This window comes from Patagioenas fasciata, chromosome 2 (genome assembly GCF_037038585.1).
Source record: "Patagioenas fasciata isolate bPatFas1 chromosome 2, bPatFas1.hap1, whole genome shotgun sequence".
Lineage (NCBI taxonomy): Eukaryota > Metazoa > Chordata > Aves > Columbiformes > Columbidae > Patagioenas > Patagioenas fasciata.
In genome coordinates, this window is record NC_092521.1 from 94596570 (window position 1) to 94622165 (window position 25596).

At 42.5% G+C, this 25596-nt stretch overlaps 1 protein-coding gene across 8 annotated transcripts in view; it reads left to right on the plus strand.

The window, feature by feature from the left end:
- Positions 1–25596, plus strand: part of PHACTR1 (phosphatase and actin regulator 1) — a 318656-nt gene that overhangs the window by 138039 nt on the left and 155021 nt on the right. The window contains exon 1 of one of the 8 annotated variants that reach the window (XM_071804576.1): positions 23923–24071. The exons of 4 other annotated variants lie outside the window; for them this stretch is intronic. Coding sequence is in view for 1 of the 4 variants with exons in the window: in XM_071804573.1 (XP_071660674.1) it covers positions 24514–24769 (256 nt within the window). In the remaining 3 variants the exon portion in view is untranslated. Of the gene's footprint in view, positions 1–23922; positions 24072–24499; positions 24770–25026; positions 25048–25288; positions 25423–25596 lie in introns of those variants that run through there. 3 more of the 8 variants (XM_071804573.1, XM_071804575.1, XM_071804577.1) reach the window with 3 other exon arrangements.

The window sequence follows — 25596 nt, forward strand, 5'->3', positions numbered from 1 at the left end:
GGTGTGTTTGCCCAGAAGCCAGTGTGTATGAATGAGGAGATCAATAGCTGTGCTAAAAATCACCGAGCCATCTGGGATTTACAGATAGAGAATTGACTTGCAAATCCTCCTGAAATTGAGATCTGCAGTAACTGCTGAATAACAGCACATGCGATGGAGGTGGCATAGAAAGTTATCAAGAAGACCTGAAATGGCCTAGTGGCACTTTTCTCAGCCCTAGGTTTTAAAGAAGCTTTGGAAAGGGTGAGAAAATGCTGAGGAAGGGGGAAATCATGTTCTGCTGCTGATATATTTTTTTAACCCTGTTGTTGACTTGTGATATTGAACATATTGCAAGATGATAGACAATGCAGCTATTACCCAAACCAGTCTCCTTACATCTGCATGCAAAACTAGGCGAACCCGTAGCGAGGGGAAGGAGGGAGAGAACACAGACAGCGATAGAAGAAAAGGCTCATTCAGAAGGACAGCAGAGGTTGCACTTGGAAATGGAATTTAGATTTCAAGACAGTTTAATGCTTATTCTGTGCCTGTGATTATGCAGAACTACAGTAGGTATCAGGCTGTACAGAGCAGCTAGGGACAAACCGAGATCTGGGACTGGAAAGAAAAGGTGCAGAAACAACCTTCTAGTGTAGGGGAAGGTGGTAGTACCTTCATAACAGAGACTGGTCATCTCTGCAGTATCTTTCAGCATGGATTTTAAGTATGGGATTAGTCTACCATTGACTAGCAAGAATATTTGCCTGGTTTGCTTCACATGAAGAAACTGAGGTATGGGAAAGTGTCCTGTGGGCTTCTGGTCAAGCTGTTCTAAAACATGGCCAGGAATGGAGAGGTTGGTTGCTGGCACAGGATGCTGTGATTATAGACCTCTGTAAGAGCCAGGTAAATAGATAAGTGTTCATGGTATGGAACAAAATGGGTGTTCTGCTCTGTGTACTTCTCTGCTGTCTTTCATCATGGACAAAAACAGATGTTGAAACTCAGCCATCCATATCCATACTAGACATCTAAGTAGGAAAATGGTAACATTTGGAGCCTACAAAGACTTAACTACTTAGCCAACGTTCAAGAAAAAGTTTGGAAAATAAATGGAAATACAAACCAAATACCCCAGTGTTTTATCCACTAACCCATTCCAGTAAAGCAAAACAACAGCTTTTCTCTTTTAATTGTTTCTCTTTTTTTCCTGGCAGGCTAACATTATGTTAGCTTGGATAGTTGCACTGTCCTTCTGTGATATCCTAGTCTCTAGTTTGAAGAGGTGGTTCTAGTATTTATTTCATGGAGTTGTGTGTAAACCTACATCAGAGAGGGAAAGATTTTGGTGGTGGGTGATGTCATCTCTGAACTACGTGTAAGCTAGCTTGTGAATAAATGGGGGAACACAAAATAAAATGTGGTACATGATTGTTAGTCCTCCCTGATAGTGGTATTGCTGTCAGTGCTGCATGTTTGGAGGTTTGTCGGTGTTAAAAATGTTTGCCAAGTCTTTTCCCTGAATTTAATTCTCAGTGGAGATATTCACAGTAAAAAGACTTCAGGTAAAACTTTGATAAGTAGAAGGCATCCTTCATGTCTGTATTTGTCAGTGGCACCACACAGCAGATGTGGCGGTGCTGTGACCTAACTCTGCTGCCCTTGCCAATGAGTTAACAGAGCTACACTTTCTACGCTGACCTTCCTCAGAAGCAGAGCTAGGCCTGCGTAAACTCCTCTGTTTTACTGAGACTGCAACCTGGTTCGTTCTGCTCCCGAAATATAGACCATGGCCATTTGAAATTGAGGGGCAGTTGATCTTGTCTGTTGTCTTCTTGAGATGTAGCTGTGGGAGAACGTTTCTCCTCCTCTGACCTAGACCACTGAAGGGCATCACTCTGCAGGGCGGTCTCCTCAGGTAGACACTTAGGGATATATTCATCACTCGTGTAATGCCATTGTTCAGTGAATTTACAGGGGGCATCTTTGTAGTCATACATGTTCACAGTTATCAAGGAAGCTCACTAGATAGACCTATAGGTAGCTGATGGCATATCACTACAGTATCTTTCAAAGATATTGAAGAACAAGGAAAAAAACAGATAATTTCACTGTGTTCTTACAAAATTCTTTCTCCATGCTCCCCATTCCCAGGAGACCGGAATTTGAATGACCTGAAACTTATTTCAGCATAGTCACACTTATTTCTATGCATTGCTTCTGCTGAGGGCAATAAGAGTTATGAGTAGATAGCTAGGAAAGTACAGACTTGTTGTTTTTCATAAGGGGTAGTTGGTCTAATTTAAGATTAGACTGTTAAAGCATGATGATTCCTTCAGAGTTTATTTGATAAATGATCTACAAATGAGAACTGTTCCAAGGAAACTGGATGCGGTATGTGACAAAGGAAGAAAATGGTCCAACACAATCTTTCGTATGTTGATTAGAAGAAAAATTCTGGCTCAACAGAGAAGCTAGGATGTGATAAATCAAATCAGATTGAGAAACAAACTAGAATTTACCCTTTTTGGCTTGATCTTCCAGCACTAAACTGCAATAAGCATGTGAGTAAAGTCCAGATTCCTGAAACTTACTGATCCTGCCACTATCAGATAGGGGAACAGAAGGTGTCTTCAGTCTATCAAGCTGGTAAGGGAGCAAATGTTCCTGTTAGAAAGTCTGTGGTTTAGTATTAACATGAAAGGGGAAAAGAAACTAACCAACCAAACAAAAAACCAATCCAGAATAAGCTGTTATTTATGATGTAGAGTGAGTAGGGGAATCACAGAGTCCATTTACAAGGTGAAGCACAGAGCAAGCTGTGACTCTGACCGACACTGCAGTGTTTCTGCCTCTGAGTAATTCTTGTTTCACCCAGTCTGATAGAGCTTTGGAAAATGTCTGTAAGAAATGGCAAAACGTACCTGGTTTACATGTTGTCTGTTTTCAGATCCCCATAGGTTCACGATGTTGACAATTTAAGAGAATGCTAGGAACATTCTTCAGTGCAGCTGTAATGAAAAAACTCTGCAGAAAGAGAGAGCGTTTTTTGAGAGACGAGTGTTGTTTAATACTTGTTTCCCCTCCCACATGACAGGTGCAAAGAACAAGAAAGATGAGCGGAAGCAAGTAATATCCTGGCTTGAAAATAATTTTTGTCACACTTCGAGTTGTTTCAGAACAGTGAAAAAGGAAAAAATTCCCATATGATGGCCCAGACTTTACTTGGTACCAAAACAAATTGGAGCATTACTCTCAATTTTTCATGCTGTTTTTTCTAAAACTAGTTTTTTAGGGATCTTCAATTTGAGTTAAACAACTTTTCCCAAAATTATTTTCCAGCTTAGCAAAATCCAATTTTCAGTAAACCAACACTACTTAGCATCACAGAATAATTTAGATCAGAAGGGACTTCAGGATGTCTGGTCACTCAGTGTAATGGTTTAATATAAAAAGGTGCTCCGTTCTGTAGCAGTTCAGTGTAAAAGCAGGCAAAGACTTAACTCTTTGGAAAATTTAGATTGTTAGTATTTATAGTTGTAGAAGAGATTTGGGAGATTCCTTGTGAAGATGGGCTTTATGCAAAAGCTTTCATTTTTTGGTGGATTTGGTTTCGTAGTGTCTTGTTTTGGAGTTGGTGTTTCCTTTTGTTGTTTTTTGATTGTGTTTTTTCTTTTAAACTTACACAGTGGGAAGCTCAGTTTTGCTGAGCTCCGCAAAGCCAGGCATTCCTAGTGAAATGATGTATTTTCCAAAATACTCCACCTTTTGCAGACGTAATGACAGACTGGGCTGCAAGCTGTACTTTCTGTGGTGTGTTTTGCCCTCAGGCCCTCAAGTCTGACTGTTCCAATTGTGAATCCAACCCAGAATGTTTTGAAGCATGCAGCATTTGTCATTTTCATTTCCATAGTTTATATACACTTAGAAATCCATTGGGAAAACACTTTAAAAAATCTGAAAAGCAAAACCCCTTCAATATCCAGTTGGAAAAAATGATGGTCAGGAGAAGCCCTCAGAGTCTGCGTGGATTTGATGTCAAGTTAGAGCCTTCCCAAGAATGAAAGGGATCTGCTTTTGAAGTCAGCGCAATTACACAGGCAATGAATCTGTCTCCCTTTGTACCTTTTCCACCTTTTGCTTAATGTGGTGCAATGAACTAAAGCTTGAAACTTGTAGAGCACCATTCCCTCTAATAGAAATATCTGCAGATTAATCAGCCTGCAGTACTTAACATTAAATCTTGCTTGTTATAATTGACTGTTATGTCATGCTCATGAGATTTCTTTCAGTTTTACTGTCTGCATGTTGCTGATCCAGACAGCCAAGGGTTTTGTTATTATTTTATGCTCAACTATACCTTACTGACTTTTTTTTTTGAGGGGGCACGTAAAGAAGAGTAGGTGACTTCTCTGTTGAATATTTTATCTGCTTATGAAACAAGTGAATAGGAAAGAAAGGTGTGTGTTTAAGCATATGAGGCTTCTGAGGCATCTTAGTTTTAATTAAAAAAAGCAAACAGAACCTGAAAGTAGTGTTGAATCTTTGTTAAATATCCAAAATAAAAAATGACTGAGAATAAGGATGGGAAGTGGAGGGGGGAGGGATCATATTTTTGGGGAAGGAAGAAACTAAAGAAGCAATGGCTTTTGTCCTTTCATTTCTGCTATCATAAGCAGTTGTACAGAGTAGAGTGAACAGATCCAAATGATGTAACTAGCCAAATGTACTTTCTCTATTTCCCAAAGGCCAAACTAATATGCTCACTGGAGACCTGACCCAGATGAGCGTTATATCTTCCAGGGAAAACTTCAGATCTTGAAATGAGCGCTGAAGAAAGGTTAGTGGGATCATTGGCATTGAGATGCCAGTCCGCTCTCTGCCACTACACCCAAGCTGTGACCACCCATACTTTAAATTTACCTGTTTTGCTCTAGTTTTTCATGAATATAACTGCTCAGCCTACAGTGAGAAAATGACCCAGGGATATTTCATCTGTAGAGATAAGTTTGTGCTTAGGATGTATAGTGAGCATAGTTCTTTGAGGGCAGAGGTGGGCTTAGTGTCCAGGTGACTATTATTTCTTACTCCTATTTCTAGGACACATCTCAAGTGAGAGCAAATGATTTAGCCATATTGAACTCGACAGACTTATGCTATCTTATTCTAGCAGTATATCAAGCTAATTAGTGTGGTGTTCTGCATATTTATCTCACTGGGAAATAAGCTTTGTCCCATTCACAATCCATAGAGATGCAGTAGCTCCAAGGCCTAAGCATATAGTCATGAGCAGCAGGAGTGACTAACCTCCTTTAGGCCTGAGGTGGTGGTTTTCCTCCTGCCAAAGCGATAAGCCATCCAGAGATAAGTAAGTGGTGGCGTCCTTATCAGTTATTTACAGATACCTTAAATAGCAGAAGCAATGAGAGGCGTTCAGTCTGGCTGCTGTGGTGTTGATCAGTGATTTCTTGGTGTTTTCACTTAAAAAAAAAAAAAAACAACCAACCAAAAAAAACAAAAACAAAAAAAAAAACCCCACCACCAATCATCTAGAGCAAGCCCTAAGACGTCTGGTTTTGGAGAACTGGCAAGCTAAGAACGATTAGGAGAAACCATCTTACAAAACTCAAACCAGCCATGCCAGCAGTTACAGGGGCTGAGCAGAGATATTCTTGCAGGGACCAAGCCAGTTTGAAGAAGCCACGGTTGAGCCTGCGCTGACCTTCATTGTACGCACTGAAACTACTTACCAAGTCCTCGGACTGCCGTAAGGGATGTACTGCAAATGGGGGGCAGCAAATTCATGCTCAGGTGGGGCCAAGGTTGTGGTGTATACCAAACTCTTTCCTAGTTAGATCAGGATTGTGTCCATCCCTTGTGTAGGCTGGCCAGGAACTTGTTCTGTAGGAGATGTGATTAACTGGCAATCAGCCCTGCACATGTTCATCTTTTTATTTGTGATGCATAACTTTTCAGGAGAACAGGGTTGAGTTTTTTTACAGCCATTAAAATTGACCTGTTGTTTTCAAGCCTCTGAGACCTCTGAGTCATTTTGAGTGGTTTTGACCTGTTTTGTATCCCAGCTTTCTTGCTTACAAGCTACTTTTCCCTGAAGAAGTGCTGTTATAATTGCTGCACTTGCAACCCTGCTTCTGTCGCTTATGTGACTCTGTCTCCAGGAGTCACGCTCTGCTGAAACAGAGCTGTTTCTCTACTGTCTGGTTATAAAGTCCATGGTGTAGTTTCAGAAATTGTATTTAAAGATGGGATTAAAATCAGTGGGGTTTAGGCTTACTTTTTCCAAACAATTGCTGTTTTGTTTGTTCGCTAATGCAGCCAGCTGGACACATCTTAAAGGGGGCTGCCTTTTAGAAAATTCTCGCCCCTTGCTTTTGAAAAATCTTTAGTGCACTTCAAGGTAAGCCCGCATAGTTGCTAGTTGTATTTGAAAACGTAGACCTTCGGATTGGCCTTTTCTATTTGTTTTCTTTTTAAAATCATCTTTCTTTGAGACCTCAGGGGAAAGACAGATTAATCATCATCTGGTGACATTCCATTAGGGAAACAAAACGCTTTTCGGAGTCTCTATGCAATTATTACAGGGAAACTCTGATTGTGTCAAAACCTCAGAGATTAAACATGATAAAAGATTGAAAAACAACATCCATTTCAAGAATGCAGCAAAATATTAAGTTTGTGCTGTGGACTAGTTTGCAATATACTTTTTTTCTCCCTAAAACAGACACAAATTACCTAGAATGGGGTATTGCATCAGCAGGCAAAAGATACGTTATTGTTTCTCAGGCCAACTTTCTGCAGCATGTGAATGTCCATGTTTGCATGAGAATGTAGGTTTGGTGACTTCTTTGTGCTCACAGCGTCTGTAGGGTGTCATCAGCAAAGCGCTGGAGGAGACGGCTCATTACAGCTAATGTTGGAAACTGCAACAGTAGGTCAGGGCGGTGGGATATTGAATTTGGCACTGAAGGATGGCAAGGATGTAGTGAGTGTGGCTGGTGTTCAGAGTCGTTTGAAGGGAGGGGACAGGTTGCTGCTGATTTGCTTTCATCTCATTCCCCCCGAGCAGGTAGGTAGTATAGCTGACAGCTGTCTCCAAAGGAGAGTGATAACACACCATCACCCAGCCTCATTTAGGGCTATGGAGAGAGAAATGCTGTGTTTATAACTTCCCTAATACATGCCTGTTCTTTTTCATATGCCTGCCAGCTTCTCTTTTTCTGAGTGACTGAGAGAATATGTTCTCTGAGCAGTGTGCTTGCCATTTGGGATGCCAAAATATGCATCTGAATAGGGTGGCTGTTCCCTTGATGAGACCTTTGCTCCAAGCAGACTGGAAAAGGAGAGTCCAGAATGCATGTATGCTGTTGCACTTTTACCAAAGCAGTAGAGGTTTTCTGACAGCTGCAGGGTGACCCTTTTGCACGTGTCCCAGCAGTGCAGATCTCTGCCTCTCATAATGAAATGCCTGGTTGCCAGAGGAAGAAGAATCTGGGCACCAGTTGAAACTCCACAGGAATATTTTTGTTGGCTTTACTGGCATCTGGAAGTCTACAATCATTACTTGAAACTGAAATTGCTTTCTGGCAACATATAATTGAACGCAGACCTGAGTACTCTTGAGATGATAATGAACTACAAAAGCTCGAGGTACTAGATTATGATGCCAGCTCTTATGGTAGGCATCAATTTATCAATCGTCTTGATATAAATGAGCATCTCATACCATGCTAAAATTGTGCTTCTGCAGCAAATCAAAGCTAAGCAGTAAGATTCATGTATAGATACATAAAATTGTGGCTATGCTTAGCAGTGCTACCCCCCATCTTTCCTTGTTTCATAGGAACGGTGAAATCATTAATCTTTGCTAGTGAGTATCCACAGTCTGGTGTTCAAAGTAGAAAAGAAGTTACTGGCAGGAGTCCTGTCATATTTAGGCCACTTCAAAATGTGTTACGTAGAGAAAGAGAGTGGTGGAGGGCAGCTGCATTGCTCGATTTCATCTGCTGTACTGCAGAACATGTGTTTTGACTGGTTAGGTGAGATTCTGCATGTGGGAAGAGATGCCTTTTGAGCCTGATCAGGGCTTCAGGTCTCTTTTTGTGAGGAAAACTTTCCCTTTTCTGGGTACACGAGTCTGCTCCAGAGGAGCTCAGCAGCCAGTGGCACTGCAGGGAGGAGTGATGCTGAGACGACGTGCAGGACTCATACGCTGCTTACCCTGACATTGTTTCTGCTTGTCTTTTAAATGAAAGTACTGCTTCGTAGTTTCCAATGTCCCCCACCACATAATACATTCCCTGTGAAATGTAATGGAAAGTTACTGCTGTAATTAACTCATTGATTGTTTAAAACAATTCCTAATTGTACCTGGCTGGAAAGCTGGGAGGATCTCACTGTCACTAATGTGACTGGATAATTACAGATATTTCTTTTCGTATTTTTTCTGTAAAACATGTTTTCTTTGCAGGAGCTTTAGCTTCTGGCCAGCTAACTTTCAGTTCCCATGAATGGCAGATGCAGGCTAGCAATCAGCCCTGGGGCAGCAAATGGGATGAAGATATTTCAGACCTCAATAACTCTGCTCCCTTAGGGACACTCTAGGCAAACAATGTATTCATTTTTGGATGTAATGCATGGAGGCTACTACAAAGCTGTGAAAAACAAAGGTCTGTGCAACAGCAAAAAAAAATCTATATGCCACTGGAAACATCACCTTTGGGAGGCTCCTTCTAAATGCTAGAATACTGTTCAGTTGTTCTTTTTTAGAAAAACAAAATAAATAAAGAAAACAAATATCCTGGAAAACCACCTCTGAGATGCTGTTTCTGCATCTTGGCATAAGTGCCCGTACACAGCCTGACACAGCCCACGCATATTTGGTATTTCTTTTCAATAGGCAGCGCAGTCGCTAGCCATTACCAGAAATCCTGGGGAAGCTGGCGAGTGTCAGCTCTTCCATCTTCTGCTTCTCCCAGCCAGTTAACAGTGTGTCTGCACGGCACAACGTGTTAGCATGGTCCTCCTCCCAGATAACATGTCATGCTCCACACATCCCTGTGCAGCAATGCATTGCTCTCTGCAGATATCTGTCTTCTAAAGCAAGTGCAAGTCATGGGCCTTGGGGTAGCAGCAAGTTGCAGCCACTTCTTGCAAGGACATGGGGAGATTTTTTTAAGTGAATGTGTCCACAGGGCCTGGCTGGACCCACCATAAAAAGCATGCTGCTCTCTTCTGATGTCTGTTTTGCAAGACATCCCATCAAATTTGTAAAAAAAGATATATTTATCTCACTTATGTATCCACAAAATAAATGCCGGTTTGTCTGTCTGTAATGGGACAGGGATTCCTCCTGAGTCTTTACTATAGTGACTAGCCCTTGTGTCTTTTCTGAGGCTTCCAGGACATAGTGTGGTATAGTTATAAATAGTGATATGTTCTTGGGGGGCTCTGTGTTTGTTTATGCAGTTCAGCCACACTTCAGGTATTGGTGTGTTTTGAGGGATTTTGCCAGGTCAGTGATGCCCTGATAATCACCCCTGTGATGGGCTCATGCTACTGAAGGACTGAATTCAACTATCCTCGCTAGAACTGAGTAGTATATCTTCCTCACTCTTCATCCATACAGTAATGTCTAAAGCAAGACATATAGGCAGCCTTCTTTATGTGATGTAAACTTCAAGGAAATCAAAAATTATCTTTGAATTGAATTTCCTATAGCGTGGCTGGAGAGGTTGTGAGTGTTCTTTTAAATTTGAACATTACATCTGTAGTCATGGAATCAATTGTCTCATGCTGAGCATTGCAGAAGACAATATGTAGCAATATTTGCATGTATTTGCATCTAGCTTAACATGGCAGGGGAGTTTAATTCCATATTAATCTGGGCATTAACTTTATAGTAGTTATTTCATAGATTTATGGGGGAAGGCAAAGCTGCTGAAGAGTTGACACAGATTCAGTAGGATGTTCTTCCCATAAGACAAGGCCAAAGTAAAATTTCATTGTAGACAGTATATACAGACAAAATCTGTTGAATGCTTATTTAAATAATTTTTTACCAGCTTAGTGGGTTGGAAATACTATTCTCATTTCTATTTCAATTCTGATATCAATGACTCCCTTTGAAAAGCCTAAGAAGCAATGAAGAATAATTTCCTTAGCCTAGATCTGAATTTAGCCTTAAATACTTTGTTTATTTCAATCCACCTCTGAAAATAAAAAAGTGGAGGAAGGGATGAATAAATTCTAAAACTTTCTGACCATATGCCAACATTTAAATTCTGTATTTGGATCAAAAATCAGTGTTAGTGACCAGAAATTAAGATTTTAATGTTCTGCTCTTGGAAACTGCCTTGAGTAGAATGAGAAAAAAAAAAAATGATCATTTTAATCATTAATGGGGGAAGTAGTGCAGAAGATGGTTTTGCAAAATTGCATTGATCAGGACTGTAATTAAATGGCATCTTAAAGAAATAAAGATAAGCTCAGCATAGATTTAGTTTTTAAAGAAAGCTGGATTTACATTTCTCCAGATGTTTTGCTTAGAATAAGCTTCATTGACCTGGAATATGAAAGTGTGCCAGCATGCTCACTGGAGCATTGTTAATACTGCTGGCTGGGTTTGTTTCAGGATCTTTAGTTTGAATTTCAGTGTATTCATTTTGTGAGCACAGTGATCTACAGAGGATGTTTAATCTGCAGATTAAAATTATAAAGGTATAACAAGCATCCAAACACAAAGCTTTGCATTGTGACTTTTCCCTATTCTGTTTTGGTTTTAACTAAGTCATTCCAAGTATGTAGATCATTGTTTCCCGAAAACCTAATTTTGCAAGGCTTGCATTGTCAAAAATGTTTATTAGGACAACTGTGTTTGAAGAACGTTTTCACATTGTTAAAGGCCTGTATCTTATCTGACCTGTCATCCAGGCACCTTTTGTAGCCAAAGATATCAGAAGGCAATGCCTGAAACAATGGAAAAGTTGCCAAAAAACCCTTCTGTAATCATAATTAAAATGATAGTTAAACAATATTCTGTTTGTGTTCACCCTCCATACATTTTTTTTTTGCCACCTGTCCTCCCAACCAATAGACAATTGGAAGTTATTTATTTATAGAATGTATGCTAACAGTTTTAGACCCTCAGGTCTAAAAGATAATATGTATTACAGTGTCTCTTATCTCAAACAGTGCTATGCTTCTTGTCAACAGAGGCAAATGAGTCAGGCTTTCAGCACCTCCTGTGTCTACTGACGCTTGGAAGAACCATCCTAAACTTTATCAGTGTCTATTATGCACAGGCAAAGTGCATTTTCTGAGTTGCTTCTGTGAAACAGTTGAGCCCTGTATTCTGTAGCCTGAATGACCACACACAATTTCAAAACCTCTGAATAGAAACAAAAGTCATGGACATTGTCCTTCACACTTCAGGATCCTCAGGACCATGAGTCCTCCTTGCTATTTTCCCAAAAGCTAGCGTTCTCTCGGTAATTGTTTGTCCCTGGATGATACATCATCACATCAAACCTAGCATCACCAGCTCTGAAACTGGACAGCTGTAAGCCTTTGGATCTCCTGGGGATATGCGTTAGAAATCTTGGCGTTTGTCGAAGGGTCTCAATGTCATCATTACTATGCAGCAAAACTGCTTTGTTGCATGCTCAGAGTCAAATGTGTCAGGGGACAGAATGTAAAGATAATAGATTTATTAAATCCATGGGCTTTTAACAACAAAACAAAACATCAGAGAAGGAAGGTAACAGAACACAGGAATATATGTGAGAGTAACGAAGTTCCTTGGCTGCTCCAGCATCTCAGCTAGCTCTTGAATTTTTTCTCCTGAATCAGACTGCAATCTTTCCCCTCTCCTTTGTTATGCAAAATGCTCACTTCTCTCTGTTCTCCTCAGCGGATGGGGAGAAGACACAGAAAGAAATGAAGGAAAAGAGATCACCTCCTTCTGTGCTATCCAAAGCTACACTCCCTTTGTCTCTCCTTACAAAACTGTGCTGCTTTATAGCCATGGGGATATTTCCTTCCACCTCCTCTCTCAGATGCTTTGATTAACATTACTTGATTGTACTTGAATTAGCCTATTCCTGCCTTAGAGACATTCACAACTCCTGAAGACCTGCCACTAAATTCCGTACTTCAAACTTCTTATAATTATAACTATTTTAACTTTAGGAGAATTGTCAAAATACAAAATCAGATTGTACGAACTGCGCAGCCTAGAATGAAGAACTGAAGACTGGCCAACTTCTCCCCAACTCCCCTTCACATCATGGGATTTGTGTTAGTCATTCTAGGGACCCAAGGAAACCTATGTTTAAAAAGTTTGCAAAGTCCAGTTATTCAACATGATTATGCTGCTGCAAATGCCTAATGAGGTCCCATTGGACAGATGCCAAGAACAATGTACAGCAGAGTAATGTTCCTTGGTAGTGTGCTAGATGTGTGACAATAGACTGCATCAGTATAACCCCACTGATGGATCAGGGCACTGTCTTCTGTCCTTGATTTTTATTTATTTTCTTTTCCCATGCTCAACTTATTTTCCTAGCTTCCTTCTCCAGCTTTCTTAACTCTTTTTGGCCCCTTAACTAAGTCTCTGTTCTCCATTACCTCTAACCTCTTCTCTTCTCCTGTACTTCATTTACTATTCCCAAAATGTAAAAGAATGGAGGATTCACAATTCTGAGTCACTGAAGATTTCTGGTAAGGAGCTGAACTTCAAGTTGTGACTTGAAATCCCAGTGCTTCTCTGGCAGTAACCCTGTAGAAGAAGCAGTTGTCCATTGTGCGGAGATAATATTGTTCATAGCTTGTCCTAGCGAGCCAGAAGGTGACACCATTCCTTGGTACTAACACATCTTCTCTTTATCACTGGGGGAATTTGTGAGAGCAGAAAAAACATCTCCTCAAAGATGCTGATGAACATGGTGGCTAGTAAAGGACACCTTCTGTTCTTTGCTTCTTTATATAGATTGCAGTTGTGCCCAACATGCACTGTGCAATTTCTAAATGCCCAAGCAGGAAGAACTGGCTTGTGATTGAAATAAATAGATTCAAATAAAGCTCTGGCACATGCTTTCTGTAAGATACTGGACAAGCTATACCATCTTTCTCTTTGTCATATTTAAATTATACTTTTACAGTTGTATCTAGTTGAATCTTAACCTTTTCAAGGCTGAGCTGTTTGAACAGTACCTTGTATAAAGCACCTCCTCGTGCAAGTCGAGGTGCTTATTACAGATAATTACTCATGAGTAAACCTTTGTCCCAAAGAGCTTACAAGGACCAAGCTCGTTCCACACAACCTGATGAAATAAATCAGATGGCATTCACGTTCAGTTGGTACTGACTTGACCTGAATTCAGCCTGTCTGATATAAAGATGAAAATCTTTCCATATCATTATAAAACCCCTTCAACCATTCATCATCTTTAATTGCTAACTTCGTTATCCCCTAGCTAAGCAGCAAGCCAGCTATTCATAATAGCTTTATAATAAGCTGCTTCGTTCTCTACAACCCATGTTCTTTGTTTTGTCACCTTCTTTGCTTTTAAGTCCTAATTCGTTCAGAAGGATAAGAGACAAACACTTGTTTCCCATTACTGATCCCTCTGCTCCCACTTGGAGACCAGACTGGCCTGTCAAAATCCCTGTCCCTCTCCTGCATGCAACTGCAGTTATAGTGCCCCAGATTGTCCGGGGCTGGAAGCCTTTCCATTTGCCCCAGAGGGGTTTCTGTGCAGACAATAAGAGAGCGGTACCTCCAGCAGCCAGAGCAGCCCATTGTCGCATGGTACTTGCTGTGTTTCCCAGGATATTTGTCCTCTAGCAACCAGAGTGTGGAGCTGACATTCCTTCAGATGGAGGCGGTTAAGCAGCGATGGAGGAGACTGTCAGGAAAGGTTACAAGGCATAGTTGCAAGATGTGCATGGTTTGGGATTTCTCAAAGCAGCAGCACTGTGATATGAAAAGTTTATTTGCAGCTTACAGTGCATGAGATTTCTCAAGAAGAGAAGCTGCTGGTCCCGTGAGGAAGAAAGTCAGATGGCTTTCCTGGAGAAAACTGAAATGCTGTGTATACTCCCATGAGCATCTCACCAGCTTCCTACTGAAGGGCTGTGGCATGATCGCATCCCACTCATATCTCATCTGAGTAGCTGAAAGCTGTTATTCTGACAAGCAAGCTTGGTCACTTTGCAGTTGCAGAGTGCAGAAATACCCTCACAAACTCCTGGGGGCTAGTCTTTGGCCCTGGACTGACTTCGGTTGTTTGCACAAAGGTGTACAAGTCAGAGGAAGGTATTATTGATTGAATGTTTTAGAATCATAGAATAATTTAGGTTGGATGGGACCTCCAGAGCCCAAAGCAGGTCTAGTTAGGTCAGATTACTTGGGAATCTATCCAGTCCAACCTTGAAAACCAAGAGAGATGGAGATTTTATAATCTCCCTGGACAACTTGGTCTCATGCTTGTTTTTAAGTAATTAGTAGTCTCACTTTTAAACCTTAACCTGTTGTGGGGAGGGGAAAATATATTTTTATGTAGAAGCAGCTGCTTCAGTGCAAGCATCACAAGAGAATGAGAACTACATTCTCCCCTGAATCTTCTCTCGATGCGGTCATTCAACACTGCTCATGAACAAAAAACTTCTTAGTTGTTAATTTAAGGAACATGTGTTTGGCCTCCGAGTTTACATTTTGTTGATAGATTTCCAGTCATAGCCTATAAAGTGATTGGAAGCTTCCATCTGCTATTGGCCTCAGGATGCACTTACAGCCTTACAAAGTCTTGGAGTGCCAAAATCTTGAAGCTGGGGTGCTTTAAGCTCAGAGGATTACTGCACTAGAGAAAACCTGAAGAAGATCATTAAGTCAAAAAAGTCTGTTGAAATGTCAGAGTGCATTGTATACTGCAGTCCTGAGCTCTGCTGGTCCCCCTTGGAATTTCTGTAATACAAAGTAATAAAAGATATCTGCAGTGGGTTTTACCACTATTTTGCTGCATTTCCTCCACTGTGAATGAAATGCATATTGTATTGCAGACTTTCTACTTCAGCATTCCGTTACACATTCTTCTCTGGTTTAAACCTTTGATAAAAGCAAAATACTGCTTTTTGTGCCACCTTTATCCCCTGGAGACTTAGGTTTTGGCAGATAAGCATTATGGATCATGCAAATGGAGCAGTTAGATCCATAAAGCCTTGAAAAATAACAAATGTTAGCAGTAAGTTCTTATTTCTTATGAATAATTTACACACATGATGGCTAAGATTTCAAAGAGTTCTATAGGTTTGTAGTTATATATTATGACAATGCATTATTGAGAAAGATGAGTTAAATTTTAGCTGTTAATTCTTTTTCCTTTCGTAAAAGGTCTAGTCTGGATCTTGAGGCTTTATAATTATCCAGTGGGCAGATGTTAAAGAGCTTGGCAAATTTCCCATTAAAATATGTTCCAGGATTTCAGCAAAAACTGATTATGCGGCTATTTCTTCAGATCCTTTAGCACACTGCAGCTTCTTTTGTTGACTGCTACTCAAGGTTTTAAAGGGGCAAGCAGTGCTTAATATGGCCCTCTGGCAGCAAGATCTGCTGATGGCACGTGTGTTGTCTGTAGGTGTTGTAGGGAGTCGCCTGGTTATGTGAAACTCTGGGGATGGTAGGGCAATGGTGACGTAGGACTGATGCAAAGTCAAACTTTTCCTTCTGTGCTTTGTGCTTCATACCAGTCCACAGTGAAAGTACAAGTGGCAACTAAGAGATAGGAGTCTCTGATGATGAAAAGTGACTGGGCTGTAGTAAAGATAATAGAGGCTAAAAGGAGGACAGGAAGAATGCTTTATTTGCTGCTTTTCTTTGGACAAAGCAAAAGGCTCCTCTCGCAGATTTCTTTGCTGTTCTGAAGAGCCTGTGCTTATGCTGAAGGAAGAAAAGACTGAAAAAGATGCTCATTATATTGTCAGAAGCTTCTTGCTTCATTTCAGTACTGCAAGTTGCAAGCTAACTGGGAGATATGTATAGAAACTGCATACTATTCCTAGGGATTCATGTTTTCTTTTTTTTTTTTTCCTTCTAATTTGAAAAAAAAATGAGTGCTTATTGAAGTGAGGAGATTGACAGCATTTGTTACTGTCGGGCCCAGTAGAGATAGATGCTTATGAAAACTTCCCCCTACAGCTTTGCCAGTGTATGTACCTTAGTCGTCCTTTGCAGCTGCCCCAGTACTCCTGGTTCCTGCATTGTTCACGTGTCATTATAAAGTGATTTTCAGTGGTGCAGAAGCCTCTGAAGTTTGGGAGGGTCTGTCAATTCAAAAGCAGCCCAAAAGTCGGAATGTCTTCCTTCTCCCTCCCTTTATCTGCTTTCTCTTCCGACTGAACGTTATTTCCATTCACCTCATGTTCCCTTCTGAATCCCTGCCTGCGCACTCACTTGTACCATTATTAGACCTCATTATTAGCTTTCTCCTTCAGCTCAGCCTCTCATCCTCCATCTGAGCTTGGTCAGGGTTTAACTTTACTGGACTTGCTGTCTGGCCTTCCCCACATGTCCGTTCCAAAGCTTTTGTATTTCACTACTTTCTCAGATTGCCTCGAACACAATGGTGCCGGAAACCACAGGAACCGTAGCGAGTCATTAAACTGAAATGAAAACTCATTAGTTTTGTGTGGCAGATCCCGTAGCCCACAAGAGACATGGCAAGTCCCAGGCTGTTGGCCTGGAAAGTTTGGATAAGAGTGAAAAAAAGGACATTACTGTAAATGAGCTCTTTGGGGCTAAGTCTGCAAAACTTATTCTTTCTCATTTGTCTTTTGTGTGTGTGTGTGTGTGAATGTGTTGCCTAAACGAGTGTGCTTCATGCACAGTCATATCCCTGACCTTCAAATAAACTGCTCTGAACTACAAGCAATAGACTTAATATGAGTCATTTCTAAAGGCAAAAAATCCAGTCATCCCTATTATATGTTGATTGTAACTTTGTCCACTGTAAGATGGTGATCTCAGTAGCTAGTAGAGAGTTTCTGAGATAGTAACTATCCATTTAATTACTTTGAAATAAATCTTTTGGTCTGTCTAGCAATTTCAAGCCGTGCTCTTATTTTGGATGTATTACTTCACTAAAGCTTCCTGCAGTCTGATCCTTCTCCATAATTTTGGCGTGAGAAGCAACAGTAAAAGTAAGGATTATCAGCAGGAAATGTTAGTCTGCCTATATTCTTAGGGAAGCCATGCTACTTGATATCGTCAGGAATTAATTTGATTAGTCATGTAGAGAGAAGTGCGGGGGCAATTTGTGCTGAGAGCAATGCTTGTGCAAGCTGATTGACTTCATTGCAATTGCCTGTGATGGAAAGTTCAGTTTGACCTATTTTCTTATAATTTTCCTTAAAGCCAGATGACTCAGACCTTTCTGGAGCCAGGGCAGACAGAGACCCTGTGACAGGGAATGGAAAGTCTTATACCTCTGGGATTTCGTGACATTCATCTCTATCCCACACACTGTAAAAGGGATAGAGTTTCAGGATATCCCAAGTGGCAGATCTTCAAAGACTGAGTTTTTCTCAGGTGTCTCAAGTTGATCATCCAAGATCTTCAAGCACTAGAAGTTACAAGTAGATTTTTTTTTTCTCAGCAGTGTTTCTTTGATTCCCATCTTGAGACATGTGCAATTCTTGAGGAAACAGCAAGAAAACCGTAGTGGCATTCTGAAAGATGATGACCGTGACCTGCTTTACTAGCTTTCTTTGCATGCAAGAGTCTCCAGAAAAGGCTGTTCCAAGTCATTAGTTTGTCACACAAGGAAAATTTGATCAGTTCCACAGAGTTTTCAAGTTTCTCCATTGCATGTTGCAAATTTGAGGCATCTGCTATGTTTTCCATGTTATTTTAAGGGAAACATTTGATTTTGTTCAAATTAATGTTCTTGTTATGAAACAGTTGTAATGCACATCTCTGGAATCCTCCTGTGGCCTTCTTTGCTTTTTAGACATTTAGTTTTACTTGGAACCAACAAAAACACAAGTGCTTAGCTTCTGTATCCATAGGAGGAGGAGGTATAAAACTAAACCATGATGTGGGAGCAGTTCTTCCAAGTTTGCCACCCAAAGGTGGCCAGTAGTTGCCTTTATTTACTCCAAGGGCTTGGGCTGCTCCTCTGGACCTTCTCCCTCCCTTTTTTAAGCCTAGAACCATTTCTGACAAAATAAGTCACATTGTTTTTTCCCCCACAGGCTTACTGGACACGCACCCACACTCTGCCTTCTCCCCTCACTGAGCTTTTTTTAGTGCACTGTGTGGGAACATAACCTTGTGAGGAATTATAGATGTAGCCAGATACCTGACTGTGGGTTTGGTTTTGTGTTGGATTTTTTTTTTTTTAATATATTTCTCTGCACCTCTATGTAAGACAGCTCTGGGTTTGGTGGGAGGAAAGCAGAAGGTGCAGAGCTGTTTATTTATAAGCAGAAGGAAAAAGGTACTGGGGGGCAGGGAGAGTGTGTGTGTGAAAATCCAGTATCAGATTTATTCATTCAACATCCAGCAGGGAGAAACTACTGAGGAAGCTGTTGCGTGTTGTAAGTCTTCAAGTCACCAGTGCTTTTGTGTTTTCGTGTATTTTAAGGTGTGCACCCATGTGAGTTGCTAAAATGTCCAGGCAGAACTTAATTCAGATTCCTTCTTGGTTTCAGTCTTGTAATTGCACTGAGTTTTTTGGAACTACTTTTTGTTAACTTCAAGATTGCAGCTGTGTCTAAATGGAGAGAGCAGAAGTGTGACTGAGACCCAGTTCATGCCCCTGCTCTAGCCTGTGTCTGTTATCAGCGTAAAAATGGTGTAGGCTTCCATTCCTCTGAAAAGCCAGTTATGCAGGGTCTTCAAGTGCTCCAAACTGATAACTAAAAGCCAAGGGCTTCGCACATCTCAACTAGATACAAAAATTCAGAGTGGATTTTTTAAGACAGGAACTAGTGACCTTGCTAGGACTATAATGCCTGGTGGCTCTGGTGCTAGGACTTGCAGTGACTTTGCTAGAGCTAGAACTTCACCTATAATTTCAACATAAAGCTTGTCTCTTCCTTTGAGCATCATCTAATGCTAATGTTTGCTTGCTCAGGAGTTTTACAAATCCAGGCTCCACATTGGTTCATTGCTGGTGTTTACCCTTAGCTTCATCAGGCCTGAGTGCATTAATTACACATGTATGTTTGGGCATTCAAATGGCAGCTCAGCAACTTTCTGTCTGTCCATCTTCCTTTTTATCCTTAGAAGTCCTTTACCGTCAGCAGTTCTTCACACTTGGAGCAAACAGGTGTTTCTAAGCCTATGTTTTTTGTGTGTGTAGCCTTTTCTTTCATTTTTATCACACCATATGGTATCACATCGAAATATAGCAGGGCTTCTCCTAAATGAGAACTCCATCATGGCAAAGCATGTGCATAGGATGTGGAAAGCCCTGCAAGTAGAACAAGAGTGAGCTGTGTGACGCTTCTGCAGCATTGCTGAACATAAGAAGACAAAGAAAGGGCATTTTATTTCCTTTCTTCTCCCTTAAGTTTGTTTTTGTTTGTGCAGAACTCATCACCTGGCTCTCTGGGGCTTGTGACTGTGAGGAGTAGCTGGAATTGTTGCTTAAGAATGTGTTTATAGCTGCAGAACTAAAAAGGTCATCTTCTATTTTGGCCTGCAGGAGTCTCAGGCTGATTCTCCCTCCTCCTTGCCCTCACAGTTTTGCTGATGTGCCATGCAGTAAGCAGAAATACGTGGAAATACTGTCAGCCCAGCACCCTGGAGCCCCCACCATGGACCCGTGTCCTGCTGCACTAATTGCCTGGCAAACAGATAATACCTGGCTAGCCGGGTTTGAGCTGTCTCGCAAGTATAAGGATTCTCCACCTGGCAACAAACTCCTTTGGCAAATGTCAGCTGTCCTGAGGTGGCTTTTGGGGCACTTCTTGGCAGTGAATAGAAGATACTATTGAAAGGGGTACTGTGTTAGTGGCCGATTCCTCTGTTGTAGCCAGTGGATCCAACTGTACGTATTTTCCTCTTCACTCCAATTTGATCAGTTTGTTTGAGAATGTGTAATCAGCATCGATGTATGGATTAATCACTGGAGCAGCTGGTACTTTGTTAATTTATATTTATCTCTTTTTTATTCTCACTAGGATTCATAGTACAGTGGGCAGAGGAAATAGGAAGGAAAGGAAAATATTTAGAAAAAAATGTCAAGTAGAGGGGCATCCCTGTAAAAATATTGCTGCCTAAATAGACTGTAAAACAAATGAATCATGGTGTTCTGGTTAGAAAGACTAAACTGCTGAGAAGAAATGATGCTGCCTTGTTAGATTTGTCTAGCATTTTCAACTGGACAGTGCCATTCTGTTAGCCACAGCTTCTTCAGAGAAATGCTACAGCTCTCCAGGACAACCTTTGTATTGAAGAAATGTGGCTGAGAAGCTTCCATGTGTTTTCTGATGCCCACCTATTTGTGATGGAAACAGGAGGGAGGCTGTCCTGCCTGCACAGAAACCTCCATGTTCCTCAGCTGAGGGGCTCAGGACAGACTTCAGGGGTGTTCTGGCTGGCATTAGGTGTTCACACAAATGCCACAGCTTAGAGAAAGAAGAAATCTTTTCTGTGGTGTGGAATGCAGCCAGAGGCTTGCCTGCCTTTCACTGTTTGGTTCATGCATCCCCTTTTGCTTTCACAGAGATGGTTTGAAGGCATAGTATCCCAAACAAGACTCTCAACCAGGTCATATTGGGACAGGGGGAGACATGTTCCAGGGGAAAAAATGGAAAGGCAGGGTGGAGCCTTTAAGATTTTGATACAGATATGAGCCCATATCTCAGTAGTCACCATTTTAAAGGGCACGTTGGTTTCATCTCTTCTTTATGGACAATGGAAATGGCACTCTCCTTAGTGGCAAAGGCTACGGTGGGTGAAACTGAAGGTACAAATGGTCCTTCAAACTTGTGTAAGAAGAGAATGTGGGCTGGGAATAGGATGCAAGTTTGTTGATTCACTGTCAAATAACCAACTGTCTGACATCCTCTTCATTGATTTTGTTGTTCACTGTGCAATAAAATTATGCCAAGGTTTGCAGCCACATATTGAGGCAGCAAGAGTTACACTTTTTTGACTTACATTTAAAAACAAGGAAAAGCAAGTCATTTTCTGCAGGAATACTGTAGTACATTCATTTTACATTATTTGTCCTGGAACTGATTAGTAGCGGCAGCTTTCACCATAATTACACAGATCATAATTAAACATACTTTTGTTTTATGAGCTGTGGCAAATTCAGATTCTTTATAAGGCAGCTCTTAGGAATGAAGGCAATTTGCATGTTATAGTGAAGCGCATGTTAGAAGAGACATACTAGCAGATGGCTTCAGGGCTTGTTTGCATTCAAAATACATAGCACCTGCAAGCAAAAATGCATAGGGCTTTCTCCATGATAATTTGGACTTCTTATCTACGTGGAATTGGTGTTACTCACCGGACCAGTTATTTAATTCTCGAATGTCCCCAAATATGTCAGATCACCTGGGCTTCTGGTATCTGCTTGTAAAAGCTCTGTCCATTCCTATAATGTTTGCTAGTTCTTTTGTAGTATATACACCTGACCTGTAGGAATAGATCTCGGTATTTGATCAGTCTCTAAGTGCTCCCTCTCTGTCATACATGAACACCTTCAGAGTGCCTTGCAATATGATTTCATAAATCTGTCTGAAAAACAGGAGCAGCAACATCACTGTTCTTTATCCAAGGAGCTGAGATATCAAGACGTTGTAAGTCATTTGTCCAAGGTCACAGAGGGACACTGCAAAAAGACTGATGACCTGACCCAGTTTTTCATGTCCTAAGTCCTACTGGATTCCTTAACTATAAGACCATTCACCTTACAAGACCAGCTCTGCTAGTCTTCAACTCTGCTGAGTATCTGACACTAGTTCCTTTCCTGAACCAAGCAGGACACACCACCACAATACTGCCCTGAGACAGCAGATACGTTATTCCAGTTTAAAGTTCACCCTACATTTCATTAACACTCATTTTCCAAATTCAGTGAAATTCACATTTGAATGTGCTCTCCTTTCCTGACCCATTTCTATAATGCGGCAGTGCCAGGTACCAGTGACAGACAGCAGTGAACTGTAAGCAAGTTCAGAAGGTGAATTATGGTCATGTCTTTCGCTTACCTAATTATTTTCTGAATCACAACTGAACTGAAGCTGTTCTCAAAGGCAGTGAGTAAGTTAGAGGGAAATCCACTGCCAGTGTCTGAACTGTGGGGTGACTGGTAGGGGATCAAACTGTGCTCAGCTTTTGCTTTCCAAATGTCGAAGGTAGCAAACTGTCTCAGTCTCAGGCATTCGAAGGGACCGCTTTTCAGCATATTAACTTGTAGGTACATGATGCACACGTTTGGGGAATTCACCTGCTTCCTGAAAAATTCTGCGTTCCCTATTCTCCTACTACTTAAATGAAGTGGGTGAGAATATTGGGTGAGCAACACATGCAAAATCAAGTCCTTTGGGGCAATACTTAACCTGAGGTGACCGACTCTATTCAACATAAACCTATATACATAGGATACTTTACGTGGCTTAGTGAACAGTATGATTCTGCTGAGACCATGCTTCATCCAGGATTTCCATGAGATCTGATAGCATCTAGTCTGTTTTGTGAACACTGCTGAGGAAAGTAAAACCTTGCAATTTTTGCAGTATGTGATATCTCAAGGTTTCAACTCCCAGGAGCGGCAGGTGAGAAGTCAGACCTGCATCAGAATGACGCAGAACAAGTAGGTCAGCAGTTTGCTTGCATGCATCTTGTGTGTGTAGCTGTGCGCGTGTGTGCATGCATTTGAGAAAATGGAAAACCATGGCACTGAATCTTTAAGTTTCTGCTCTTTCTTTAGGCAGAACTCTCACTGACTATTTCATGTGCAGCTGAATAGTAATAGGGCCGTTTTGGCCTCTCGCGGTAAAACATGTGGCAACAGTATGTGGAAATAGTAAAGAGTTGCAGAATGGTTGGATTTCTTGTAGCAGCGAGCAAGGGCTGTGACTAAAAATAAGGAGAATGGTGTTATTCTTTGCCGTATTTCATCTGCCCCAATTGCACTCTCTCTTTGCTTAGTGCCTGCCAAACTGATAGCTTGCTGAAGATTTAAATGAGCAACACTCACATTTCTGTAACAGTTACCAGAATAGCTGAGGTTATCATCTCTTACTCAGGCTTTCCTTCCCAAAAGCCTGCAAGAAGCAAGCGTTCTCGACCCTGCTCCCTCCCTGCTTTCTCTGTGTCACAGGCGCTCTCCTGAGCTGCTGCTTCGACAGGCTGGGCTGTTTACTGTGCCCTGAAAACAAATGGCATGTTTTGGGGGCAGCAAGGGATGACAAGAGTGTCTGGCCAGAGATTATAATCTCCTCAGGCTGGGGGAGCTTTGCCAGCGCGCGGCCCAGGCTGCAGACACCCAGGGATGAGAAGGGCAGCTCTCTGGAGCAACTGCAATTTGGGCAGAAGGCAAGGGAGACAAAGAAAGGGGGTCATCACCCCTCCAGATCAGCTGTCTGTGCTTCTCCGGGAGCCTCTGGTCCGCCTCAGCCTAGGAGGAGCGGTCCCGCTGCAGGGAGGGGGGCTTGGGCTGAAGTCCCCAGGCGGTGCCAGCTGCTGTCTGTGGCTGTCCTTCGGAGCCCCGCACAGGCCAGGACAGGAACCTCCTCTGTCTTTCGAAAGAAGCAAACAGGAAGAAAAAGGAAGAATGAAAAGCGGGAGGGGTTTGCAGGGGGGAAGTTGGTTTTCCTGCGGCACCCAAAGCAGAGGGGCCCGGCGCCCCCACAGCCCAAGCCGCCTGGGGATGTGCCGGGGAGGAGGCGGGGGGCGGGAAGGGGGCAGCCCTCTGTCAGCCTGCTGTCAGCCTGTCCTTTGTGTGTAAAATAGTAATTACAACGGGACACGCTGCCATGCCATGCGAAGGCGAGGTTGCCGCGTTTGCCGGGCCGGAGAATCGCAGCGCGTCCTGCCAGGGACCACGGTGCTGGCAAGTGTCCCCCATCCCAGAGGGTTCCCGGGGACGTGGGGGCTTTGTCGGAACAGGGAGGGGGGCATGGGAGAAGAGGGAAGGGGCAGGGGGGGAAGGCGAAGGGAGGGGGTCTGCGCTCCTGGGGTGTGTGCGGCCAGCAAGGCAGCCAAAACTGTACCAGGCTCCTCTTCGCCACCAAAGATGCCCAGCGCCCGCGGCTGAGGCGAGGTCCGCGGCGAAAGCATGGCCGGAGTGGGAACACGCTGAGCATCCTCCAGCCAAACCCGGCTGGGTCGGTTAAGGAGCGGGGTCGTGGAGGGCAGCGGGGCTCAGGAAGTGCTTCTGCCTGCTCTGCCTCCCGCCTCCCCCAACCCCGCTCTCTCCCCCAGCCCTCCCCTTCATCCCTGGTGTGTGTGTGTGTGTGCGTGTGGCAGCCAAACGCCGAGGCGAGCAGGAGCGGATGGCGGATTGCACGCACGCCAGGCAGCCGGGGATGCTCGGTTTTCCTTCTGCTGCCTGCGGGCAGGGCTCGGTTTCCGAGCAAAGTGGAGGGAAAACCAAAAAGAAAGCTTTCTATCTAGTGAGGATGAAGCCACTGAAGGAGCCCATCACCACCACCACTAACAACAATGTCTCTTTTGTGATACACTGTCACATAGGCAAGGAGATCAAACACATTTGCAGCAACTGCAGTCGCGGGGAGGAAGCCCGTGACGGTGAGTGCCGAGGGGTGCAGTGCCGAGTGGGTGCAGGAGAGAGGCAGGGGAGCGCGTTGGCTTCTTGCATGGGTGTGCGTGTCCATGGCCGCGCTCCCGCCGGGGGCTGGGATGCTCGGCTTGCCCCTTGGCAGGTTCCGGGGAAAGGGGAAAGGGAGCGCGGGAGAAACGCACTGGGCATCCGTTCAGCCCGTCAATCAGGGAGATGCCAAGAGAGACAGGTCCCCTCGTTTGCCACAGGAGCTTCGTGCTAACAGTTAAGGAACCAACCCCTTCTGGTTTGTTTATTTTTTTTTTCCTCAGTTGCTATAGAAATTGCTGTGTGTGTCGGTTGTGGTTTGTTACCGTTCCTGTGAATTTTAGATCAGGGTTTTCGCTCCTCGATACATCAACTTTTTCCTTGTTGTGCTGCAGTAGAGTTTGCTTGACTCAACTCGGTGTTTGGAAGGATTGGTTTACCTGGAATTCGGTTAGTGTGATTTTCACCATGCTGTCAAATGCATGGGGGGAAATTGTATTTTTGTTGGGATTAATATAGCGTTCTTCATCACACAACTGTTCTCATCCCTTCCCCCTCTCCTTTTGGGACTGAGCAAAACCTCCAGGGGATATTCAGAGAGTGACAGTGTAATCAATCACAGGTGTTGCTACAGGTAAGTATATGCTTTTTATGTTCCTGGGAATGCAAATATTTGAAGGCAACAATGACAAATTATTTGGATTTTGCCAAAGTCAGCAGTTAGGAGAAGCTGAGAACTAAAAGGGGCATAAAAGCATTCAGGCAAAAAACAGCCTCACAGATGTTACCCCGCATTCTTGTCCAATGT